Here is a 26,086-nt window from a genome sequence, read left to right as displayed (position 1 = left end):
AATTTTCTAATGATTTGGGGGTAGAGGAATTTGCACGCCTACTTTGGGAACTTTCGTGCCCTCCTGCTTTTTAATACACTTTCTTAGCCCGTTGACGAACTGTTGTGAGAGCTGGCAAATCTGGCGTGATCAGGAGTTGAATCATTTTCGACACAATTATGTGCTAGTAGATTAATGCTCGTATTATTGTGACAAGTGGCTAAACAAAATATTTTCCGTTTCTTTTCTTTTTGGTGAATTGCAAGACTCTGCGCTTGGTTTATGCACTAGATTATGAGTAGTTAAACTTGTCTTCCTACCTAGGCAATGCGTTTACACGTATCTGGGATTAATAACTGCAAGTAGGAGCAGAGCTTCTACGGCTTTGAGCGATCCTGCAATTGTTTTTTCAAGAATAAAAGTTCCCCTTGGGAAGAGTTTTTCTCAACAAAGTTGACAAGTTGCAATAGAAAAATAAGGGGGTGCTGGTGGACCGATCTTGAAAGTACAAACCTGTTGCAGTAACAAAAGGAGGCCATGCGACTATGCGAGGCACACCAAATCCCTTAAATTATGATGCCATGCTGCAAATAGGCAGAGTGGTTGTAGTGGTCTCTGATGATGGTTTCAGACTTTTAGTACAAGACTTCAATAGCCAAACAAATAAACCGGACAACCTGAGCTGAATAATACTACTACAGCACCAGAATGTAGGGTGTGGTGGTGTTCAAATCAGTCCGTGCGTTCTCCTCCGGCGATGATCTTATGTATTGTTGTCAACATTTTACCTTGAGATCGGGTGCTCTTTGACATTGATGAAGTTTTTTTTTCTCCGAGCAAACTTTGACGTAGATCTTGATTCTGAATTTCTGATATCGCTCCGCGCCTATCGTTTCAAAACAAATGAAGCATGAACTGGCGAGCAAATTTCGAGGACGTCAAGTTCACTTTCCCTCGCAAAAAGCATCTGTCTTTCTAGAAAGAAGAGAGCGTGGAATGGGTGAGACCGAGAGAGAGAGAGAGAGTCATGGGTGCAAGTGGTGACGACGGCAGGTGTACCAGGCGCGTCGGTCTCGTAGGCTGTGGGGGCCCGGACAACGAAGAACCGTCTGATCGGGAGGCTGAGGTGAGCTGATCCGTCCGATTCCACGTTTGACCGTTGCGTGGTGGGCCCGCGAGGGCCGATGGGGACGTCCGCTTTGCTGCTCGGTTTGAAGAAGTAATCGGGGGCGTTGGGGCCGGAGCCTGAATTGCCTTTTGCTTTGGCTTTCTGCGCAACGGGCAAGGGATCGAGAACCAGTAATTGTAGGAGCAAAGCGTCAAGCGATAAAACTTCTCTCACATCTAATTAAATTCTTCTTATAAATGACCTAACCAAGTCAGCAAAATTACTGATGTGGTATAAAATTTAATGTTCACAAAACTCCATTAAAGCTGACCGATAGATAGGTGATAACGTGGCAGCACCACATGGATTTGAAATACATATGGATATGTCAACAAAATGGAAATTAATACGAGAATTTGATATTCGGCCACATCAGTTCTGTGATTGTGTTAATGCGGTCCATGTCACAACCTTAATATTCACATGTGAGAACAGATTGGGGGTCTTTATAGTGCCACATGATTTAGAGTTGCTAATCATTTCAACAGCTGTCAACAAATAGAAAGACGTAAATAGCCGTGGCGTCCATGCTTATCCTATAAAGTCAGCTCCATTTGGAGTACATGTATATCCGGAAGATGAATTTGGAAAGCAGAGGAATGAATATTCACAGCATGGAAAATACCTGACAATATGATATTCTGCTTCGGAATGGAGCCCACGTCGAACACAGATATTGTCATGTGTAAACGTTTTGTAATGTCTAGTGCCACGGAATTAGAGTTCTTAATCCCCACAAAAAGAAAAAGGAACTAGAATTCTTAATGCTGTAAATAGCTGTACAATACAAAGAAAGACGAAAACCGCCAGGGCAAGTTGGCAACCAAGCATATCGAATGTCAACTCCACGCTCGGCTCCCACGCGTCTCCTCCCCCCGTTTTATTGGAAAACATCGCGACTACAGACAGAAAATTGAGTTTAAAGACTTGCAAACCGAGTAATACTAAAATGCAGGATAAGATCGCGTAAGAGTTGACTCCATCTCCCGCCCATAAAAATAGTACAGGAAGAAGAATCATCGATCGGGCACCGGCGATAAAACAATCCGCCGGCAGGTCAAACCTAATCGCGCCTTCAGCCCCGTCAATCCCTGCACGATCCCCCTGCTGCCCTCCAACCAATCCGAAGCTTCGCTCTCGCTCCCGGCCCAACAAGAAGCAACCGGCCGGTTCCTGTCGCCGTCGGCAGGCAAAATTTGCCCAAACTCGCCGGTGAATGATCGGTCGAATCGACCCATCGGTTGGATTCGCGGCGGTTGTCACGCTTCGGCGCCGCGCGGCCACGAGCCGCGCGTGAGCGCGGGCATGAAAAGCCAGGCCGCCGGCAGCGGCGAGGCAAGCGTGCGTGGGTTCGGTTGGCAACTTGGCATCGGGTTCCCGTTGACTTCGCGCGAGCACCAAACCACTTGTTTGTTCCTGCCACAAGCAGAGGTGTCCGTGCCTTTCGACTTTTTAGGTCCGGTCCCCCGGCTGTGCGTGCGAGGTCGCGCCCGTACGCGTTGGCGCTGGGCGCACCGCGTGTGTGTTCCTCCCCGTTTACTGCCGCACGATAGGGACGGGTCGATCGTTGCGTGCTCCTGCTTTTTCATGCGTGGTTGGCACACCCGTGACGAGTCCCAAATCAGCACAGTGTGTCGGTCAATCTTGAAGAACTTCAGAATATACGTGGGGGAAAAAAATTCGGGGTTTTGGAAAAAGGATTTGTTGCCGATAAAGTCTTTGGCGCTAGAATGAAAAGGTTGCAGGTCATCTAGAAAAAGGAGATGCAGATACGGGTGTGTATGTATTGGACCAAATGCAAAGGTTTTGGTTCACCAGTTTTGGCCAGTGGAGCAGTTGTTGTCGCGTGCATCTTGCGCCCTCGGACGCTCCAGGTACTCTCGACAACTCGGTAAGAAAAAAGCGACCGGACCTAACACGTGCCCGTCGCAGAGCAATGCATGCGCGGCCGGTGCGACGCGCACGGAGTTGACAAACGAACCAGTCGGAGACCGAGGCACACACAGCAACCGAGTGAGGAAGACAAGAAGAAAAAAAATCTAGTCGTCAACCACGTACGTACGCTGTTATTACAACATCAGGTGCGTGAACTGAACGGGTAAAAGCTACCCATTGCGCACGGTTCAGTGAACCCGGATGGCCAGGCGATGCGTCACCAAACTTCGTGGTACTCCTGACGACGTCACGAAACTTCGTGGAGTACACTGGTACTGTTTGAGCGCTGACTGACGCGGCGAGTCAGTAGGGTGTTCTCTGCGGCCACGGATTCCCGTTGTACGCATCCCGTGCCGTCGCGATCTCTCGGCGAACGACGACGAGCCCTTCGTTTTGCTTTGCCTCCATCTCGGCTCGATCGAAGACACTCGGCCACCAGAGCGGTATGGTCAAGGCTGAGAAGTTTAGATGAGTTTTGCGACTTCGTTTGCCCGTTCCGAGGACATGGCTGATGTGCTGATGCTTGATGCGGCTGCGTGAGCGCTTGCACTCTGAATCCGTCCATGGACCAGAGGCATGCGCATCTAGGAGGAGGAGCCACCGATCGCGGACTGGATCAGTAAGCCTTGGTCCCCGGGAGAAAGGAAACCCAAACTGAACTCTGCTGCGTGCTGCCCCAGTTTTCACGCCAAAACAGTAGCGCAATTTCGTGATAGATTTTTTTTAAAAAAGAAAACATTCATGATGGAATTGCATGTGCTAAAAATCTGTATAAGGTGAGCCCCCGGTTGAATAGTTGCGCCCTGTACTCCCCTGTCCAAGTGCCTGCGTGCTGCCTGACTGAGTCCGACCTCCGACGTCCATTACGTTCCAAAAAGGTTGCTATTATTCTCTTTGGGCTGATTATTAGTAGTATTTACCCGCACCAGGCCCAATAATCGTGGTATTTCGCTGAAGCCGACGGGCCCCCGCCGTGTCGAGGGGGTAGATTAGCAGGCCTGGACCCAAAATAAGTTGACAGGCCCAGTTCACAAATACGGAAACTCGCTGATATTTATTTCTTCCGCCGCTCGCTCGCTCGCTTGCCGTGCGAGTAAAGAAATTTGGCACACCACCACCTCTTGTTTTGTGAGGGGCCAATGAACAGTAAATGAACCGTGCCGCGTTAGAGGGAGAGGGAGTCGGAGCCGAGAGGAGCTACACAAGTGTTTACTTCACCCTAACTTTCAACTTTAACACTATGCAAAAAGAAGATTCTCCATCACATCAAACTTGTGGTACATGCATGGAGTACTAAATGTAGATGAAATTAAAAACTAATTGCACAGTTTTGTTGTACTTTGCGAGACGAATCTTTTGAGCCTAATTAGTCAATATTTGGACAATAATTCATAAATACAAACGAAACGCCACAGTATGCTACAGTGCTGTAGTAATTTGCCACCTACAAACTTTGTCAACTAAACCCCAAACTGGCCAAGGCAGAGGTGCAATCAGCTTTGGCTGCAGCAGCCGCCAACCAGCCACGGCCAGGCTAACGACTACGTGCTCGTCTCGCCGCATAGGCGTAGACGGTGATCTACACGCGTAGAGCACGAGACCCGTGAAGCCCCCGGCCCCCAATCGAGCGACAGGTTGTACGGGCAAGAATGGCGTCTGCGGCGCGGAGGGCGGCGCTAAGCCAGGTCACGTCAGAAGGTCGGGAGCCGTGGTACTAGCCATCGCCGTAGACCGGCATGGCGGCATGCCGCGCGACGTGCACCGAGCCTTGAGCCGTGCGAGAACGGTGGGCCATTAGTTGCAGAAGCAGGCTGTCCGCTCAATGGCTGCGCGTCCCCGCGGATGTACGCAGCAGCTCGTGCTCAACGGAATTGGCGGCGGCGTTTAGGAACTGGAGAAGGATCCCAACCGATATGCACGTCGACCGGCCCTTGCCGAGCGTGTGCATTCGGAGCCACCTGCAACCTTAAAATATTTGCTACCGTTGCTGTTCATTTATGTGACTATTTCAGAACAACGGTACGCTTGCAGTACCATTCTCCTGCACAAACGGGGCAACAACAGATCCGAGACATATATGCTGCACATTCTGAATAACCTGAGAGCCCGGCCGGACACTGCCTGCAAATCTGAAGCTCTGAACAACAAACAGGAAGTAGTGTCTTTACAGCTTCAGTTCAGTGTTAGCAGAATCTGATGATGCGCGGCGTGCCCCGGCTCGCCCTAGCGAGGACACGACGCGGTCAATTCATCGACGAGGTTGGCATGCCGTCCCGGTGTTGCGCAAGGTGCAGCGCGTGCTAATGGCCTGCGGACCTGCCTGCATCGCCTCCACGGTGTTCGACAGCAGAGAGTAGAACGTGCGCGTGATCTTGGAGGTCTTGGATTCATGGTCCGCAATGGAGGTCTTGGAGGCAAGGCACCGCACGGGACGAACCTTTCGAGATCGCCGCGCCGTGAGCTGAGATCATGCATGGCACGCGACGAACACGCCGAGATCGCCGCGGCGTGCGCTGACGCGGCCGGCATGCAGGCGGCGCGGTAGCGAGGAAGGTGGAAAACGGGCCTTTTTGCGATTATACTCGTCGATCTCGGCCGCTAAAGTTCGATCCAGCGGTTAATATAGCACCTAGGGGTGGACGGTATTTCATTTACCGTCCACCCCGGACGGTATTTGAATTACCGACCAACCTTGTGGTCGGTCCGCCGTCCGCCTCTTGCCACACGCCGGCAGCCCGGCACGCCGTCGTGAGCTCCGCCACGCGATAAAATGCAGAGGCGGGAGGTCCGCGAGGCCGCTCCTGGGAGACACAGGGCGGTTAACGGTCTTCACCTACGAGGTGGACGCCATCGCGGCAGCGCGCGCCGGTGGACCTGCTCTCCGGCCGGGCCGGACAGCGTTCTAAGGCAAAGCAGCCATAGCGCTCAATGTAAGCGTGATCATGTCTGCGACCAAACCGAGTCTCTGTCGCTGGACCCGGCGCCGCTGCTGCCGCGGTGGGTAGACCTCAGGCGTAAGGTCGCGTTCCCTGCCGGCTTCCCGCTACCGGACGGGCGGAGAGAAGCGTCTTGTGTTGCAGCCTACACTACCGGAAACAGCAGGGTTGCCGAGTGCCTGAGGCACTCGGCAAAGGCCGAAAAACTCTCGGTCTTTCCTACGGCAAACGTGGAGTTGCCGAGTGTCGAACATTGAGCACTCGGCAAACATTTTCGGAAAAATAAAAAAAAACAGACCGCCGGCCGTCGGCCGCCGGCCCTGGCCACGGCCACCACCGGCTGCCACGCCGCTGCCGCCCGCCAGCCGTCGGCCGCCGGCGCCGGCCCCGGCAGCCACCGGCCGCCACGCCGCTGCCGCTGCCGCCCGCCGCCGCCCGCCGCTGCCGCTCGCCGCATCCGCCTGCCGCCGCCCGCCGCTGCCGCTCGCCGCATCCGCCTGCCGCTGCCGCCCGCTGCCGCGCGCCGCCGCTCGCCGCCGCCGCCCGCGGCCGCCCGCCCGCCGCCTCGAGGGGAAGAAGGGGGCGCGGATCCGGCCGGAGGGGAGGGAGCCGGGGAAGGAGAGGCCGGATCCGGAGGGGAAGAAGGGGGCGGCGGCGTGGCCGGGGGCCGGGCGCCGGGCGCCGGGCGGTGGGCGGCGGGGCGGCGGGCGCCGGGCGGCGGGCCGGGGGGCGTCGGGCGCCGGGGCCGGGGGCGGTGGAGAGAGGAAGATCTGAGGAGGATAAGGCCGGGTGCGGGGATAGTGGCGGAGGAGATCTGAGGGGGCCGGGTGCGGTGCGGGCCGGGATAAGGCTTGCGGTTGGAAAAAAAAACGGTCGCGAACTGTTCGCCGAGTGTCACCCTAGGACACTCGGCAAAGATATTTTAAAAAAAATTTAAAAAATATCTAACAGTTTTAAAAAATTATCAAAAATTTACATGAAATAATATATATTCTCTATTGACTATACAAAAAGTTTTGTAGTCAAATCAAAACTCGACCGTCATTTTGACTTCAAATCTTATGCAATCTTTCTCAACGTTACTATTCTTCTTCTGAAATGCTTCGGTTTGTAAACATCATACGTGATGAAATGTGCAAAACATTCTCAATTTTTTTCCACAGCCTCCACCTATGATATCATCACATCATGACAAATCTCATAATTTTTAGACTTTGCTTGTTTTTTTTTATAATTTAAAAATACTACTGCCACACGTTCGTGGTCGTGTTTCCTAAACAAGATGTTCGAAATTTCTTGTCATTTCATGGGTCAGGTCTCAAATTGGGCCGAATAACATGAACATCATTTTTCTACTCATTTTGTTCCATAATTTGAATCACTTGCAGTTCAAATTTGACTTATACCAAAAATTTCCTTGAAATGTAATTAATTAAATAAATATAGCAAATAAATCCAAAAATATACCAAATTTTAACATGGAGTACCCCATGTTGTATGTGGGGAGTAGAAAAAATTTCATGGTGAAAAGAGGAAAAAAAATTATTTTTTTGCCGAGTGTCAAAAAAAACACTAGGCAAACCCCCCCTATTTGCCGAGTGTTTTTTTTGACACTCGGCAAACCCCCTCTTTGCCGAGTGTCAAAACACTCGGCAAAGAGGGGGGTTTGCCGAGTGTTTTTTATTTGACACTCGGCAAAGCCCCGATTTGCCGAGTGTATTTTTTTTACCAAGTGTTTTTGGCTTGGCACTCGGCAAAGAGCTTGTTTGCCGAGTGCTCGCAAAAAAACACTCAGCAAATTTTAGCTTTCCCGTAGTGCTAGCAGGCGTGCACCGCGGGGACCGCAATGTGGACCTAGCGGCGCGGCAAGACGGAACGAGCGCCTCGGAGGTCGCCGAGGTGTGCCATTGCATAACGCAGATGTTCAGACTTGTATTTCAAAACCTCCAATTGGGAGATAATCTCGTTTTTAGATCACATCCAGACTTGTATTTCAAAACCTTCCATTGAGAGAGAATCTCATTTTTAGAGCACATCCAGACAAATTCAATTTTTTTACGAACATCCATCTTTATTTTAGAACAATATAATCTCTTTTGTCACACATCCATACATTGAATGATTTGGTAGCTACACTATACATTGGAATAGAACTGCTTCAACAATCTATCTATCCATACATTATATGATTCTATAACTATACAGCCTACTCTTGAGGTGAGTCCTCACTACAATACTGAACATAGCTGGATCTCTCTATGATGCCCTTGTGCCTCCTGGCCTAGCATATGCTAACAGGCATCAGCTAACTCGATCTTACAACACCATCAGGCTCAAATCCAACCTCGAGAATCAGCTCGCAGGCGACACCACTTTTCATCTGCATTGTCAAAGCATCATCTTTCAGAGCTCAGCAGTCTCTAATTCAGCCTCTCCCACCATATACACGATAAGAAAATGTCAAAATAGTGTTGCTAGTGCTTCTGCTGTTGATGAATCATAATCAAGGCTGTATAAAAGAAGCATCCCATGTGATGACGAATTTATGAACATGGGTGTCTTGGCGTATCCTATCTTGACCTCAATCTAGTCCAGATTTTATGCCAAAAGCTTCTCTTTAGGAAGAGCATAGAAGTATTGCATCAAGAGCTTCTCCTTAGAAATTTTGTTAATTAGTTTCTTGAGAGGCCACAGCCGCAGGACTTTGAGAGGTATCTGCAAGGAAGCAACAAAGTGTGATAGCTAAATATCGCAATTCAATTTTAGCTGCAGAAAACACAATGCATGTTACCTTTTGATGAATGTTCAGGTTGATGTACTGGGCTGCCCACGAAGTTGACCAAGAATGGGGGTCTAGATAGCATCTTCATCAGTGGGAAACCTGTAGAGATGCAACAATAATGTCAGGATCCGAAACTGTAGCTTGTTTTGAACTGTGGGAACACTATATTACCTTCATTGGATGAATATTCAGGGATTTGGCCCTCGAGCACCGATCGCCCACCAGCTTGCAAAGCTTTCTCTGAAGAATACATGAATTTTACAGATATTGGCTTATGGCATGCAGATTCATATAAACACAAGAGCTCTTCTTAGTTTGCATGCACGAGAGATCTAATGCAATGATAACATACATGGTGTTCTATGGTAATATGGTACCAAATCATACTATGTTTTTCACATTCTAAACATGCAAACTAGAAAGCAAACAAAATTATGTAAGAAACAGGGCAAACTGGCGTACTTACCAAGTAGTGCCATGATCTGCAGTTCACCCCTTATCCTTGCTGAACCTGCTGCTGAAAAAGCTCGTTCGGTAATCAGTAAAACTATATTATGATGAGCTAAACATATTCTTCTTATTGTGCGCATATAATGCTATAAAAGGTGATACTATCTGGAGATGCCAAGTAGCATTTTGTTACCTGAACAATCAGGACTCGCCGCTTGAGTCGAAGAAGGCAACCTGCACAAGGGTGCAGGTCCGTGAGTGTTAATTTTGATGTAGAAGGAGCACGAGAGTTTCAATTCATATGTGTCTTTACCTCTTCTTCATCCGAAGATAGAATTGGGCGTAATCGGTTGACTGTTTGCTGCATACAATCTTCACATGACGCCCCCGATGAAAGCTAGCAAGGATTAGATCGCATGACTGATCATATCACAGTTAGTATTGGAGACTGAAAAGGATCATGTACACCACTATACTTGAAGAAGCTTGCGCACGCAAGATGCAAGTACCTAGACCGTGGGCACTACATGGTGCAGGTTGTGCGGGCCACGCGGGAAATGCAGCCTGTCCTTGAGCTCAGGTGTCTTGTAGACCATCTCCTCGACCATCTCTGCCGCCTTGTTCCTGACGAGCTGCCAGTTCAGGAAGTCCCGGAAAAAGGAGTGCGATGAGAGAAGTAAGATGCTGCAGTTATGGATTGATCGTCGTACCTGGATGGAGCTTCATGCACGAGGGAGAGGGACATCTAAGATAGACCGTACCTGGCATGATCTGAGCGCAGGAAGAGGACATCGGCAACAAGGGTAGCGAAGCAGGGGTACTCCGCGAGCACAGACTCTTTGTAGATGCTTAGGAACCAGTCGGAGAGCAAGCATGCCATGATGGTGACGCAGTCGGCGAAGTCGCTGAGGGCCGTGAGGTCCTGGAGGAACAGCAGGAGTAGTGTGGCCTCGTCGCTCATTGGGTCGGAGGGAACGAAGCCGACGACGTAGGAGCGGCCACCCGCCACTGGCCTGTCCTAACAAGCTTCACCAGGTCCTTCACCTCGAAGATCAAGCGCGTCCTCTTCTTCATCCTACGGGATTAATCGGCCACCAGATCGATAAATCCTACGAACGGGTGATCGAGGGACACGCAAATCAAAACAAGGAGAGGTTCCATGGAGAACATACGCATTGTAGACCTCCTCGTACATGTGCCGCCGGTGGTAGGCGAGGAGCCGGCGGAGACGGAGGCGCTCTGTGCAGGGATAATCCAGGGACTGCAGGAGGTGCCGTTCGCCGTCGCCGGAGCACGCCATCGCTCTTCGATTCCGCGTTCCCGTCGGTGTGCGAGGGTGCGATTGGGTTGGGGATCGGGGGATTTGGGCGTGACCGGGAGGGGGGATCAGGGGACTGTTATGTTCGGGTTGTGGAGCGGCGGAGCGCGCTGGCCAGCGGGGGATCCGTACGGGCTCGCAGGGCTTGCGCGGCCGGATTGGGCTCCATACGGGCTCACAGGGAGCCACGGACACTTTTGTAGGCCTTCAAACAAAAGCACAACTGAAGCCCAAAAATCAAACGAGGCCCCCGTCCGTCCTTGTCGACGACGCGCGCGTGGGCAGGCATTGTTTACAAATTGCAGAAACTCCTGTTTCGTTCTCTTTTCCTGTTAGGAGGATTAGGAAGTCCGTTATTTGTATTCCCTGTCCTTCTGCTGTCTAGTGCACTTCGGAGCCGACTCTGGAGTTTGGGCAGGACGCAAAGGTGGCGTACTTGAATTGTGCTCAGGAATTTGAAGCGTAGACAGCTTATTTTCCTAGGCTACTTGGAACTACATCCAAAGCGAAAGCAGAGCCTGCGGTTGCTGATGTTTTAACTTCATCTGATAACAGGAACCTGTCCCGTGACCATACTTCCAGTATGGATCAGCTGCACTGGCCCCATCCTGATTGCAACCAACGCCGAATTGGCCAACTAGCCACCATGGCATCGAACTGCCGATGAGAATGAGATACACAGGATACTCAGACTTCAGAGATATGTTTCGAGATGAGAAGCCAACCAAGGCCAAACGATTCAACGATGTAAGAGCTAGCCCTGCGCCCACGCATGTTCTTGTAGGCCAAAATGAGTTTGCTCTTTTCAAAATTCAAATCGATTAATTTATTAATTTAAAACGAAGGAAAAACATTATGCACAAAATCAAAAATTTTGGAGCTTCCTTACGCGCAACTGCCACCTTTAATTTCCTCCTCGCGTTGGACACATCGCGTGCGTGACTCGAGCACTCAACACGAATCGACGTGCACCTCTCAAAGCAGATCGATCGTGCAATAGCAGAACCTGCGGAGGCACACCACGTCAGGGTCGCCGACGGCGGCGGCGGCAGCTGGTGACGCTGACCCTCGACAACTCCTCCGGCTCCGGAGCCTCCGGGTTCCAGTCCAAGGACCAGTTCCTGTTCGGGGAGTTCAGCATGGAGATGAAGCTCGTGCCGGGCGAGTCGGCCGGCACCGTTGCCACCTTCTACGTAAGTCTGTAGACACGAATTAAAGTAGACATGTCTGCATTGCAATATTGCATGTTGTGTTGACTGTTGAGAGCTCTGTTCTACAAAGTTTAGCTCGACGAAGTTAACTTATGGTGTCTCTCGATTCGTGAATTGCTTTTGCGAAGCTGACTTCGGAAGGAGACGCGCACGACGAGATCGACTTCGAGTTCCTGGGGAACGTGAGCGGGGAGCCGTACGTGATGCACACCAACGTGTTCGCGCAGGGGAGAGGCAACCGGGAGCAGGAGTTCTACCTCTGGTTTGATCCCACCGCGGACTTCCACAACTACACCCTCCTCTGGAACCCACACAACATCATGTACGTCGCTAATCGTGAACACATATACACTTTCGGTATTGCTGTATTCTCATATCTTGCATGGATACACCCACTTGCCGTTTAGTAATTCATAGTAACTCTGCCTGCCCCTAAGTACGAGTTGAACAAAAGAGCACGTGATTGAGAGAGAGAGAGAGAGAGAGAGAGAGAGAGAGAGAGAGAGAGAGAGAGAGAGTTATTCGGAAAAAGGAACTAAAATCACGCCATTAGAACCCAAATGGTCCATGACATAGATCCAGAGTAACCCAGCCCAGTCCATTTCGGCGATACTACTAAGCCGAAGGTAGCATTAAGGCCCATAATTCCAGCCCATTAACGCAGTCATGCGGCCATCATTCGGCCCACAAAACATTGAGCAATGCAATTTCGTTTCTGAACCTCTAAAGAAACCATTTCTGAAAATCTAAAAAAAAGAAGCAATTTCTGAACCTTCATTTTTTTCCTCCCTTATTTCGATGTCCTCACTGTCGGTTTGGTTCCTCGATAACGGCGCATGAGTTGCAACTTACTACTTGACACACATGTGTTGATGGCAATCTTGAGATGGTTACTTGGATATTAAAGCCAAATGATTGCGACGACGTGCAGGATTGTTTCTCAGTACCTTCAGTTAGCATATTTCGAAGCACGAGCCATGCACATGCGTGTTCCTTTCTCTTCCCATGTTAGTTTTAAAAAACAGCTGGAAATTCGTGAAGACGCACATGAGAAGTCAAGTTAGCCGCACAAAAAAATGTCAAAGAGTAATTTTCCCTATAAAAAGTCAAATACTAGATTCTGCCGAAATGGCTGCTTTTTCAAGCATCTGAATCAAATCTCACCTTATTATTTATAATAAGCTTATATTAAATTCAAATCTGAATCATTTGGTCCGTTCATGCATAAATCTGGGTAGATTGAATTAATGAGTTAGATCTCCGAAATCTCACCATCTCTTGTTTTTTTTGTACAAAATAAATTTAACGGCAATGCTGTGATGCAGCTGGTCGGTGGACGGCGTGCCGGTGCGCGTGTTCAGGAACCACGAGCCCGCCGGCGTGCCGTACCTGAGCGGGCAGGCGATGAGGGTGCACGGGAGCCTGTGGAACGGCGAGAGCTGGGCGACGGAGGGCGGGCGCGTCAAGACCAACTGGTCCGCGGCGCCGTTCGTCACGTCGTACGGCGGGTACGCGTCCAGCGCGTGCGTCGTGCCGGCGAGCGGCGGCGGCGGCTGCCCGCCGAACGCATCGTCGTCCCCGGGCGACGCCGGCGCGTGGATGGGCCGGCAGCTGGGGCCCGAGGGCGTCGCGTGGGCGCGGGAGAAGTACATGATTTACGACTACTGCGACGATCGCTGGCGGTTCCGTCAGGGCCCGCCGGCCGAGTGCAACCTCGACCGTCTCGGCTGATGGCCGGCCCATTTGTTTGTGTGTTCGTGTGGTTCCGATGTAACGTTACCGTGTCGAAAAATGGTGGACATTATTCCTGATGTAGACGATGTAATTCATGAAAGCAGGGACAATGAGCCAACGACGCCAATGGCGATGATAAAGTTTGGTTTCTCGGAACAATAGTGTGGAACTATTTATGGTTTTACATGACGAATCAATGATGCTAAAACAAAGCAAGAGCTCTGTCAGAGAAATGTTGATACATCTGATGACCCGGGGAAGAAGTGAAGCAGCCGGAGGGAGAACAAATCACCAATCTAATAAAGAATCAAAATTGTACCTGCTGTGTGTCTTCAGATGTACAGAAGTAACTGATCAGCGGATCGAACCCAACAACAATAATCGTCGATCCCCTCATCATCAATTGGCCATCAAGAAATGAGTGATCAAACCCCTGCTCGTTGCAGGTAGCAATCCTTGGGGAACTCCGACTCGTTGAACCTCTTGTGGTCGGAGCAGTAGTCGTAGATCCGGTAGTTGTCGTTGACCCACTGCAGGTCGGCGAGCGTCTGGGGGTCGAGGTCGAAGCGCGTCGAGTCCTTGGGCTCGGCGCCGCACCACGACACGCCGGGCGACGGGCGGCACGAGGTGGCGGTGTAGTTGCGGTAGTAGGCGACGAAGGGGGCGTTGGACCAGTCGGTCTTGATGGCGCCGCCCTGCGTCGCCCACTCGTCCGCGTCCCACAGGCTGCCGTACACCCGCTGCTGCTGCCACGTCGGGTACGGCACGCCCTGGTCCTGGTAATTCTTGAACGCACGGATCGCCTTCCCGTCAACCCTGATTCTGATTAGGCAGATCACATGATCGATCGATCGATGCATTTGTTAGTCACTGAACGATCGATCAGAAGCTGATCGACGACGACGCGATCATGCATTGCATCCTATTGGATATGATGCTTGGACTTAAAGATTAAACGGTAACACACATGGAACTCACATGATGTACTTGGGGTTCCACTCGATGGTGTAGGTGTGGTAGTCGGCGGTGGGATCGAACCAGAGGTAGAACTGCTGCTCCCGGCCACCGACGCCGTCGGCGAAGATGTTGGTGTGGAGCGTGATGGGCTCGCCGGTGAGGTTGCCGAGGAACTCCAGGTCGATCTCGTCGTGGTACGACCAGGGGCCTTCGGAGATCGTCTGCAAGTGCGCGCATCGAAAGATTCCACGTGTCAAAAAGTCAACCCCCCACGACGCACAGTGGCGTGCTGCGTGCGTGCATGTGTGTGTCTCGATCCGTTGAAAAAACGGAAGCAAGCAAAGTGTACTGATGACTGGCATGCCAAGCAAGCTAGCCGAGACTGAGAAAGAAAGCTGATCTAGATCGATGCAGATACATGGCTGGCTGCAGAGGGAGAGACGAACGAGATCTTACGTAGATGGTGCCGACGACGCCGGCGGAGTTGCCCTCGACGAGCTTGATGTCCATGCTGATGGTGCCGTAGAGGTACGTGTTCCTGGAGCGGAAGCAGGAGCCCTGCTGCTCGTCCAGGGAGAGCGCCAGCGACTCGGTGTCGGGGCCGTCCATGAAGAAGTAGGTGTGGCTGGCGCCCCAGATGAGCTCGATGTCCTCGTCCAGGGTCGCCGCGCACAGCTGCAGCATGCTGCCCAGCAGCACCGCCACGCCGACGACAAGTAGCAGGCTGCTGCGGCAGAGCTTGGGGCTGCAAGAAGGCGACGCCATGGCTTGCTAGGTTACAGGCAGCTGGGAAACTAGCTGCTGGCTCCCACTATGGAGAGGTCAGAGGCCTGTACGTTTATTTATAGGGAGTCAATGGATGGAGATCGGGGACGAAGGTGGCGAGGAAATGAGGGTGCGCCTAGAGGAATTCGCGGAGTAGCTAGGGCTGCGAGGCTAGTGAGGAATCGAATGTCAGCTAGGGTGTGGCTGGCTGGCTGGCTGAGAGGACGGAAAACCTAGTTCCGGAATCCAACACAAGAACTCATGCTACTTAGTCTCCAATACACTAGTATAAGCGTTTTGCAAATGCTGGTCGCCGTCACGCGCCGTGCACATGCATGCATGAGAGAGCGCGTACCCTCGGAGCAGAGAGCAGACGGCGACCTCAAATTCTGTAGATTTGCTCCATGCCATGTCAAAGCAAGGAAATCGATCAACTCCATCACCGGGCTGGCTAGATCTCGTTAAACTGGTATCTTATTGTGCTGACCTGCAAGCGTGTACACACCTCATCAACTCGATCGATCAGATTTGTTTCTCGTCAATGAAATTTAGTGAAGCCATATGGGTTAGACTCTGCTTGAGTACTCAGTGCTAAGCTGTCTCTTAGACTCTTAGTAGTGTGCTCTTGTATTTGATTGCGAGTTGTTTGACTTTGTTGAGCGAGGGAGCTCACGTCTAACGGTGACTGCAAGCAGATCTGACCGACGCCATGTCGCCATGTTAATTTGGCACTGGGCTTGGGAAAATGCAAGTAGATTACACTTGAAGAACACGGTTACCGTGGAACGAAATAGCATTATCAGGAATGCATGCATTTCAGCAGGGAACACATTTGATTTGAGCTTGGAGAGAAGCGCGCACTAAGATTGGTCAAGGCCACGCGGTTCCTGATCAAGACACCCCACGCGACGCACCGCATGGCCAATCACCGATCACGAAGAATGCGTGCGAGATATTTACCGTCTCGGGAGGCGGTTTGATCACTTCGATTTCTTACTCGGGGAGCCACGGCCCGCGCGCATCGGAGCTCGCATGTGCAGCAACCAGCTCGTGCTCGGCATCTGCAGGCAGGCGCGGCCGCGATGGAGGCAGCCGCTGAAAAAATTGTCCATCGTGCCTCTGTCATCGGGTCATCAGCTAGCCATTGCCAGTGGATATGTCGGTGCTGCTGCTTCGTCTTCTATGCGGACATTTGCGCGGGCGTCATGAGTGACAAGGCGATGTGCAGGAAGCCAGATCGTACGTACGATTGATTTGCATCGAGATCGTACGTACGATTTACATTCTAGCAACGAATTGCTGGACAGATCAAGGCCTGGTTTGGTTCCGGTTGCTTATTTTTAGCACCCGTCACATCGAATATTTAGATACTAATTAGGAGTAGTAAACGTAGACTATTTACAAAACCCATTACATAAGTGGAGGCTAAACGACGAGACGAATCTATTAAGCCTAATTAGTCCATGATTTGACAATGTGTTGCTACAGTAAATATTTGCTAATGATGGATTAATTAGGCTTAATAGATTCGTCTCGCCGTTTAGCCTCTACTTATGTAATGAGTTTTGTAAATAGTCTACGTTTAATACTCCTAATTAATATCTAAATATTCGATGTGACACGTGTTAAAAATAAGCAAAGGGAACCAAACGCCCCTCAAAATGAGCCTGGGAGTATGTACCCACCTGGTTAACTCAAGATTAAGTTGGAAATCAGCACAAGTACGCGAGAGACAGTGGAATAACCAAAACCGGATGCTGCAGATGCGGCACCCCGTGGGCAAACTACAGAGAGCTCGAGAGTGGGAATGGAGAATCTGGACTGGAGACTTGGAGAGGGGAAGCACCGAAGCACTCGAGAGTCACTCAGGGCGTGATTGGTAGGCGGGATGGTGGCGTCCGGATGCCGTCGGCATCATCTCGTGCACTTGGACGTGATTGGTTGCTCTCCTCGCATCATATGGCTGCACCCTCTCGTTCACTCCACCCCTCCCATCCCGCATCCCTCCGTCCGCCAAAAACGACCTTCCCTCACGAGCCGGGATGGCACGGTGCAGGTAAGCGAGTAGGGCCCATGTGACATACACCCAAAACTCTTTTCCATACATGCAACCAAACATGATTCCGTCTCATACTGTATCAACAACAAAGACAACTAAACATAGCTCGGTGCACGATTTCAACCTGCCTCCCGTGAGTCTGGATCGATCCTCCGTAGCGGCTCCCCGTGCCCGGAGCAACCAATCACGCCCTCAGTCAGATCCCTGCCAAAGAAGCCCGTTCCGTTCGATCTGTTCCTGCCTGTGCACGCCGCCGCCTTGGGCCGTGGCTTAACACAAGCCCCATCTCTTGAACCCCCCGTGGGCAGTTTGCGCGTTGTTGTTGCCTGGCCTGAAATTTGTGGCCTGATCTGCGCACGCCCTGCGGTCCTTCTTGGACCGATTGATGGGCCAAAAGGCCGAACCATACGCCGGCTCTTACCTTGCTCTCCGTCTCTCTCTACGCATGAGTGATCTTTATCCTTCACCCTGCTCCATTTCGTTTGGTTGCTGATTGCGAGTTGTCCAACATACAAAACTTGTTTTATTCCGACTTCTTACGTTGTTGCGTGGCTGTGGTAGATTAAAGAATTGATGAACCGAGGTGACTTGCCATGCCAAAAGAAGCAAGTGGCAATATAGTAGAAACCCTCCCTCCCTCAGTTTAGCCCTGTCACATCGGATGTTCGGATACTAATTAGGAGGATTAAACATAAGCTAATTACAAAACTAATTGCAGAACCTCTAGGCTAAATCGTGAGATGAATCTATTAAGCCTAATTAATCCATCATTAGTGAATGGTTACTGTAGCACCACATTATCAAATCATGGACTAATTAGGCTTAATAGATTCATCTCGCGATTTATCCTAGGGGTTGTGGAATTAGTTTTGTAATTAGTCTAGGTTTAATACTCCTAATTAGTGTCAAACATTCGATGTGACGGAGGCTAAAATTAGCCCCCTCCTCCTAAACACCCCTACCTTGTAACAGTAGATGCTGCCTTGCTGGTAGCATGGTACTGTTTAGCACCGAAATATTGCACATGGTAGCAAATATTTGTTATCACCACCAATTATCATTTAAAACTTGAATGAGCAATTATATAACTTTTACCTTTATGTCGAGAAAAGTATAATGCAACATAATGGGTTACGCTGTAGGCTTTTCTTACAAAAGATGGAATAAGTTTATATTTGATCCATCAACTCTCTAACTTGTCTAATTTTGGCCCTCTAGTTCATATACTATTTATTTGGGTACCTCAATTTTAAATTCCATTGTTTTGATTAAGACTGGTCAGAGTAATTTACAGCTGATATAAAAGTTAGAGGAAGGGGGCCAGGGGCGGTTACACAAAATGTTTTTTTTTTGCGGGCTAACACAAAACGTAGAGTTAAAGAGCCGAATATGGGCTATTGCTAGGGGGGAACAAAGAAAGCACAAGTAAATATTCTCGCCTCCTCGTAGTTGAGTTCTCTTTATTAAAGTGATTTCATATATATTATCCGTCTAGAATGATTTCCGCATAAATATTGCCAAAGATAGCAGTAAAGGTCGTAGAGATGGAAAATGGTATCGATCACCATTTCGTATTGTCCTACCGCAGTTCAGATTTTCTTAACACTACTGGCAGGTGGTAGCTTCGCAGCACCACATCCACACATACGGAGTACATAGCACAGCAGAGGGCGCAGGGCACTCTTGGAGCGACGCGCCGACGCCTACGCGGCCGAAACGGGGCGCATACGGCCGAAACAACAGACGCGGCGGCCAGTTTTTGGCAGGCCGACCAAAGGTCCAGTGGTCCGTCCAAGCCCAAAAGAGGAATGCCGCCGGGCTGCGCAAGTTCGCGGTCACCGGCGCGGGTAGGTGGTTCAGGGTCGGTGGAAAACTGGCACTCGAATCGTGCTGTGGTCGGTGCCTACAATTGCTCTCAGACGGCGAGCAGCAAAGAGAGTTCGTCTGCAAATTATAAACCTGTTTAACTTCGAGTCCCCGAACCTCCTGATCTCGTGCTGATCTGATTCGATGCCGGGGAGCTCCTCGGATCATGATGCTGTGGCGTACAGACATTGGTCACCAGCAGTCAGTTGCAACCGATACGTATCATATAGTACATCGGCAACGAACACAGGAAACTGATCGAACTCGAAAACCCACATGACCGTATCGACAAAGAATCCAAAAACAAAAACAAAACGTCGTACAGTCAAGGAGCAGCACATCCATCCATCCATCCGATCAGTGCAGTACCCCTGGCCGGCCTCCGGATTTCGCCACGCGTGAATTTGTGCTCGTGGCCTCAAGTTGGCCGCCAGCCGGCCTCCCGCGCGGCATTCAATTCCGGTGGTTGGAGCGCCGGTGCTGGCTGGCCGCTGGCTGCGGTTTGCGCGTCACCGCGCAAAGGAACACGACCAGAAATCCAGAATTCAGGCGGGGAAGGGATGGAAAGGAACGCGTCCGCCGCCGGGCCCCGGTCGCCCTCGCACGCGCTGTTTCCCATCTCCTCACCAGAGGAGTCAATTCCGCGACCGCGACGTCGCGGGGCCCCGGCCCCACGGCGTCGTCGTCTCGCGCAGCTAGCTGCACACACATGCGAAGAATGGTAACCACAGGCAGGCAGGAGGAGAGCAAGAGCCCCGCTGTCCTCCGCGCATCGCCAGCCCAGCAGCAGCAGCTCCCGGAACGAGACGCGAACATGCGCCTCAGCCGCCGCGCCCCCTGCACTGTCTGTACCTTCCCTGTGCTACGCGCCTCGATCAATTCGATCCGATCCGTCCTCCCAAGTCCCAACCATCCCTGCTGCTGCCCCGCCAAACTCTATATAAGCCTGGCGAGTCGGGACTCACAACACAGATTCATCCATCTCTCGTCTGCTCCTTTCCCTTGTTCTCACACAAACTCTTTCGAAGCCATCCGAGCTAGCTGGTGCGAGGCTTAAGCAACGACGGCGATGGCTTTTAGCTCGGGTGCTCGCGCGCTGGCAGTGGCGCTGCTCCTGGGGCTCTGTACGGCGGCGGCGGCGGCGGGGAGGATGGACGACGGGCTGGAGGTGACGTGGGGCGACGGGCGCGGGAGCGTGTCGCCGGACGGCCAGACGCTGACGCTGTCGCTGGACCACACCTCCGGCTCCGGGTTCCGCTCCAGGGACACCTACCTCTTCGCGCGCGCTGACATGCAGATCAAGCTCGTACCCAACAACTCCGCCGGCACCGTCACCACCTTCTACGTAAGCCGGCCGCCGCGCTAACACTCTCTCCGTGTTGACGCGCTGCGCTATGGATTGTGTTTCTAACAAGCTTTCTGCCGGACCCGTGCGTGCAGTTCATCTCGGAGGGTCCGTGGGACGTCCACGACGAGGTGGACCTCGAGTTCCTGGGCAACGTGAGCGGGCAGCCGTACACGCTGCACACCAACGTGTTCGGCAACGGCAACGGCGGCAAGGAGCAGCAGTTCCACCTCTGGTTCGACCCCACCACCGACTTCCACACATACTCCATCGAGTGGACGCAGCACCACATCCTGTAAGTTACACATCAGCAGATCGCAATCACCTAGCAGAATTGCTATTCCATTCGTCGATCGAGAGCTGACGATCAATCGAATCGATTGCCTGCAGGGTGCTGGTGGACGGGACGCCGATCCGGGAGTTCAAGAACCACGCGGACCGCGGCGTGCCGTACCCGTCGTCGCAGCGGATGCGGCTGTACGGCTCGCTGTGGGACGCCGAGGACTGGGCCACGCAGGGCGGCCGCGTCAAGACAGACTGGTCCCAGGCCCCCTTCATGGCGCAGTACCGCAAGTTCACGGCCGCGGACGCCTCGTCCTCCTCCACGTCGGCGAGCGGGTACGGGCAGGAGCTGGACGCGGCGGCGCAGCAGGCGATGAAGTGGGCGCGGGACAACTACATGGTGTACGACTACTGCGCCGACAGCAAGCGGTTCCCGCAGGGCGTCCCGCCCGAGTGCTCCATGCCGTAGTAGCGTGGAGATGGGCCAAGCGCCGGGCCGCTTTGATTGCGAAGTCGATCAGAGCATTAGGGCAGGTTGCACGCATAGTGGATGTATTATAAGAACCCATTGGTCTCATTCTTTGTTTATACTATTCATCTATTCTTTGGTGTGCGAATATATAGTAGTATCATTCGTTTGGTCTCAAGAGATTTGTGAAAAAGCAGTAGCTTGTTTGTACAAGTTCATGTTCAGTTCAGTCGCCACTAGCCACTGGAAGTTGGAACAGAAAAAGCTTTGTTTATTCTGGTCAGACATGCACGCCTCTCGCTTTCCTTGGGAAAACAGAGAGCGCATCGGGTGTCCCTTGACTGCAGGAGCAGCTACCAGCTTTGCGTGTATGCAATTCGCATGAGCTCATGCTTCGCAGGAGCAGGTCCAAAGCTTGCTTAGCTGCACTAAGGGTGTGTTTGGTTGCATGGACCACATGATGCATGCATAGATAATTCTGGATGGGGTAGTTCAACCAATTTGCTTGTACCATATGGTTCACCCTAATTAGTAGAATAATGTATTAAGTGGGATGGTTTCATCCTGGATGAGTTGGTATAATTCACCCAACCAAATAAAAGAATCATTATTATTTTAAATCATTTAATACATGAATCAAATGATACAACCAACCAACCACACCCTAAATAGCAGTCGCTGGGCACTGGTAGACGCCGAGCAGAAACAGAGTATTCCAATTTCCAACAGAGTATCCCATTGCACGCCAAGTCTGGGGGCCCAAATCACGCCGGAGCACAGGCAGAGGTCCTCCGCCGACTTGTTGTTTGGGCTGGTCCCTCCTACGCGTTTTCTTCCCACCGCTGTTGGGCTAGGCCGACCATTGGGCCGCGGCCTCCCTAACCTGGTTACTGGTTATTGCATTCGTTAACATTTTTTAGAAAAGTCTGGCTTAATTGTCATCAGTATTTTTTCCGGTGATCAACATTTTTTATGTACTGATATTTTTTTTATTTTTTACATTCACCAAAATTATTGCTAATAATTTTTTGCATTCGCCAATTTTTTTTTAACTTTCACCAACTTTTTTACGTAAAAAAAATCGAGATAGTTCATATAAATGTTGAAATAGTTTATTCGTCGGGCCGTTTAGGCCGGCTACTGCTGGATGTTTAATTATCTATCTACCGCTACCGGAAGATAGATAGGAAATACGACCTGTGACTCGCTTGTGTGACCTCTGTGGTCTCGCCGCCTCGCCGGGCGAATAACACACAGCAGGCCATCCCAGTGCACGTAGTAGTAGGAGCACTAGTTAAATGCTTTAATCCGTGGACACGTGACAGCGTGCGAGCAACGCAAGGCACCAATGGCGGGCGGGAACATATGCCGAGCAGGGCAGCTGCGTGCGCGGCCTCCAAAACTGGCATGTAACGCCCAGCGCAGATCACGGCTCTCGTGTTTGGTTTACTGCACTTCTACCGCAGCTGGCGTGAAATGGAGTAGTACTTTCTGCAGTGATTCGGTGAACTCGATAAATCCATTCAAGTGCAGTCAATTAGTAAACCCGTAATACCTGAAGGGGGACAGGGAACCTTGCTCGAAAGGTTAACGTGTACGGTGAAACAGAATTACAGTATACTACGGGAGCAGTGAAAAATACACGGGAGCAGTGAAAAATACTCTGCACCTACATGAGGATTGTTGCTCAGAGCACCTAGGCACATCTGCAAGGTACAAATTGGTAGAACACGCTCAAGAAAAATTTCCGTCATTTCTCCCATTCAAATAGGGTGTGTCTTGCAGCAATCTAATTTCAGTCTTCAGTATCCTTCTAACCGATGCACCACTGTGCTCTTCAGTTATACTAGTGAACTCGTACAGCATGTAGTGTGAACCTGCAGAGCAGACGATGCATCAGTTGTCCCAAGAGGACCCCATGTCGCCACTCACATTGATCTCAATTCTCATGTACATGAGAAAACAATAAACATAACCTCAAGTTTTATATTTGGACGGTCTACAAAGTTGTGTATATCTAAACCTGTCTAGCGATTTTGCCCGGAGGATCTGCACCACATATGGTTCCAATGTCTCTCCTCAATTTGCATTCTTGCAAGCCTAGATATAGATACCTAATCAGAAGCCGCCATGCCCATGCATTTACGCTCTTTGGACACGCATGTGACCAGCACATTAAATCAGGTCAACTTCTTGCTTCGCTTCCAGCCAGCTCTGTTCCCCCTCCAGCCATGAATCTCTCATCCTTTTTCTATGCTTAGGTCTTCGTTAGCCAGCCATTAACCCAAGCTTGTTTACACCTCCCAACAGTACCCCATTGCGTTGCCGAGTTCGATGGCATCGATCTCGCCGCGTGGAGTTTGACCCTGGTAGTCCTGCACTGCGTGCAGGCTGTAGTCTCTGCAATATAGCCCCCTGCACTTGACCAGTGCCTCCCTGCCGCCCGCACACGCCACTCTTAGTCTCCCACAGCCACTCCACACCACCGGCAGCCGGGAGCCATGGCGCCGGCTAGGGCGCGCCTCCTAGCCTGCCTGCCGGCTCTCACGATGATGGCCGCCGTCTCTTGGGTGGCTGCCGGTGGTGTTCGCATGACGGACCAGGTGGACATACTCTGGGGCCCGACGCAGCTGCTCAACGACAGCGACGGCGGCCAGACCGTCGGGCTGTCGCTGGACCGCGTCATGGGGTCGGGGTTCCGGTCCAAGAAGTCGTATCTCTTCGCCAGGATCGACATCGACATCAAGCTCGTCGCCGGGAACTCCGCCGGCACCGTCACGACGGTTTACGTGAGTGATGAGCATCAAGACCTGCAAGAATAACTCTGACATTCATTGGATGATACCGATCTCTGAATGACCATGTTCCTTCCTCTCTGTCTCTGACTGATGGATGCTGTCTATGTGGTGTGGAACACGCCGCAGCTGATCTCTGAGGGGCAGTGGAAGATCCACGACGAGATCGACTTGGAGTTCCTGGGCAACGTCACCGGCGAGCCGTACACCCTGCACACCAACATCTTCGCCAATGGCTCCGGCGGCAGGGAGGTGCAGTACAGGCTCTGGTTCGACCCTACCCAAGACTTCCACACCTACTCCATCGTCTGGAATTCAGACGAGATCCTGTAATAAGCCTCTCTCTTCTGCATCTGCAGTTTCTTGAATTTTTTAAGCACTAGACAGCTTTCAGTAACGAGCCTTGAACGGTGTTTCTGAAAACAACTAACTTTTTGTTCAGAAATGAGAGAAACATCAGATGATCTGACGAGTTCATTTCAGGATCCTGGTGGACAACATGGCGATCCGGCGGTTCAGGAACCACTGGGACGCCGGCGTGCCCTTCCCGGTGTACCAGCCGATGAGGCTGAACGGTGTGCTCTGGGACGCCGACGGCTGGGCGACGCAGGGCGGGCGCGTCAAGACGGACTGGACGCAGGCGCCCTTCACCGCCTACTTCCGGAACTACCGCGCCAGCGGCTGCGAGCCGAGCGGCGTCGCGTGGGTGTGCGGCCAGGACCCGTCCGGCGGCGACTGGCTCGGCGGCGGGGCCGCCGGCGGGCTGGACGACGTGAAGCAGCGGCAGCAGCTGAGGGAGGCGCAGGAGAGGTACACCATCTACGACTACTGCACCGACTCCACGAGGTTCCCCGATGGCTTCCGCCCCAAGGAGTGTGCGTTGCCATAGAGTACAAGAGTTGGTGCGATCAGGGTTTTCAATTTCGGTTTCAAAAAAATTTCTGTAAAAACCGAAATTTCGTGAAATTCAGAATTTTTTGGATCAATTTTAAATTTTAACGCCTGTACACAACTTCTATTGACATCTACTCCCTCCGTCCCAAATTATTATTCGTTTTGACTTTTCTAGATACCCACTTTTTACTATGCATCTAGATATATATTATGTTTAGATACGTAGCAAAAATCTATACACCTAGAAAAAATTAAAATGAACAATAATTTAGGATGAAGGGAATATATGCATAGTTTAGTGATTTGGCCTCTTTTGCTCATGCACGGTGGCTTGGGTACGACTCGTGTGAGCTCTTTGATTTTTTTTTATTTTGTGAATTGTGGACCCCACATGTCAGCAAGAGGAAAATGAGCTCTTTGATTTTTTTTTAATTTTGTGAATTGTGGACCCCACATGTCAGCAAGAGGAAAATGTGGAAAAAATGAAGCGCACGGAAGAATCAAACCCACGACTTTTTGATTGGAGAGATTGAGTTGTACCACTACACTATTGCTTCATACATGTTCCTTTAACCTTGTTGGACTTATATAATTAAGCAAAATTCAAATTTTCCAAAATATTTTAACCGAAATTATTTTTTCACTCATCCTCGAAAAACGCGAAATTTCCCCTGGGTGTGATTGTTTCATTTTTTTTGGTTCTTCTCTAGAGGATGAGCTTAAACTAGAACGAAAATGTGCAACCATTTCTAGACTACTTGTCATAATTCATCGAGAAAAATACTATCGTCTATATGAACAACAGTTATCTTCATTGCCTGATCCTTGATCAAGAAAAAATTCAGATGAAATTCTAAGAAGGCGTTGTTATCACCAGGCAGCAGCATGCCCCAGTGTTGGTGTACCAGTTGGAATCGATCCTGTTGCTGTTCATCGCAGATGCAATGCTTTTGTTGTCTAGCATATAGTTTTCATCAAACCTATGTGCTAGTACTCTCCTGTGGTGCGACCGACCTTGAAGCACACCTGGTAGCGTGGTTTGGCTGGACGCCTACCGCCGCTATTGAAGTTGTTGGAGATGTGATCGCCTTTGTTGCCTTCATTGCTGCCAAGGTGGCGACCACGGCTGCCGGAATTGTTG

The 26,086-nt window shown here is 51.0% G+C and overlaps 5 protein-coding genes across 9 annotated transcripts; 3 read left to right on the top strand and 2 right to left on the bottom strand.

Annotated features, from left to right (window-relative positions):
* Positions 1-8,077: 8,077 nt before the first annotated feature.
* On the bottom strand, positions 8,078-10,706 carry LOC101781955. 5 transcript variants are annotated; one of them, XM_022828082.1, is made up of 9 exons: positions 10,423-10,706; positions 10,012-10,325; positions 9,760-9,882; positions 9,564-9,647; positions 9,444-9,484; positions 9,267-9,314; positions 8,972-9,040; positions 8,810-8,899; positions 8,078-8,733 (listed from the first exon to the last, which is right to left on the bottom strand). In XM_022828082.1, the coding sequence occupies exons 4-9, from the start codon at positions 9,572-9,574 to the stop codon at positions 8,687-8,689; spliced, it is 306 nt and encodes a 101-aa protein (XP_022683817.1). In that variant the 5' UTR covers positions 9,575-9,647; positions 9,760-9,882; positions 10,012-10,325; positions 10,423-10,706; the 3' UTR covers positions 8,078-8,686. The 5 variants fall into 5 exon arrangements, with proteins under 5 accessions (XP_022683817.1, XP_012703207.1, XP_012703206.1 ...); XM_012847753.2 differs by having other exon boundaries at positions 9,564-9,670; positions 10,423-10,705; XM_012847752.2 differs by having other exon boundaries at positions 9,267-9,317; positions 9,564-9,670; positions 10,423-10,704.
* Positions 10,707-11,613: 907 nt separating this feature from the next.
* LOC101758608 (probable xyloglucan endotransglucosylase/hydrolase protein 16) lies at positions 11,614-13,510 on the top strand. The gene is made up of 3 exons (XM_022828547.1): positions 11,614-11,761; positions 11,908-12,101; positions 13,105-13,510. Exons 1-3 carry the CDS (start codon positions 11,708-11,710, stop codon positions 13,508-13,510), a joined length of 654 nt encoding a protein of 217 aa, XP_022684282.1. The 5' UTR covers positions 11,614-11,707.
* Positions 13,511-13,645: 135 nt separating this feature from the next.
* Positions 13,646-15,270, bottom strand: LOC101781547 (xyloglucan endotransglucosylase/hydrolase 2). Its single transcript, XM_004976656.2, has 3 exons — positions 14,927-15,270; positions 14,492-14,691; positions 13,646-14,335 (listed from the first exon to the last, which is right to left on the bottom strand). The coding sequence occupies exons 1-3, from the start codon at positions 15,233-15,235 to the stop codon at positions 13,939-13,941; spliced, it is 906 nt and encodes a 301-aa protein (XP_004976713.1). The 5' UTR covers positions 15,236-15,270; the 3' UTR covers positions 13,646-13,938.
* Positions 15,271-20,096: 4,826 nt separating this feature from the next.
* LOC101781153 (xyloglucan endotransglucosylase/hydrolase protein 24) lies at positions 20,097-21,469 on the top strand. Its single transcript, XM_004976655.4, has 3 exons — positions 20,097-20,505; positions 20,601-20,800; positions 20,896-21,469. The coding sequence occupies exons 1-3, from the start codon at positions 20,230-20,232 to the stop codon at positions 21,254-21,256; spliced, it is 837 nt and encodes a 278-aa protein (XP_004976712.1). The 5' UTR covers positions 20,097-20,229; the 3' UTR covers positions 21,257-21,469.
* A 2,038-nt stretch (positions 21,470-23,507) lies between these two features.
* LOC101780751 (probable xyloglucan endotransglucosylase/hydrolase protein 16) lies at positions 23,508-25,035 on the top strand. The gene is made up of 3 exons (XM_004976654.4): positions 23,508-24,045; positions 24,181-24,380; positions 24,535-25,035. Exons 1-3 carry the CDS (start codon positions 23,758-23,760, stop codon positions 24,938-24,940), a joined length of 894 nt encoding a protein of 297 aa, XP_004976711.1. The 5' UTR covers positions 23,508-23,757; the 3' UTR covers positions 24,941-25,035.
* Positions 25,036-26,086: the final 1,051 nt, after the last annotated feature.

Source organism: Setaria italica, chromosome VII (genome assembly GCF_000263155.2).
Source record: "Setaria italica strain Yugu1 chromosome VII, Setaria_italica_v2.0, whole genome shotgun sequence".
Lineage (NCBI taxonomy): Eukaryota > Viridiplantae > Streptophyta > Magnoliopsida > Poales > Poaceae > Setaria > Setaria italica.
This window is presented reverse-complemented; position numbering and strand designations above follow the sequence as displayed.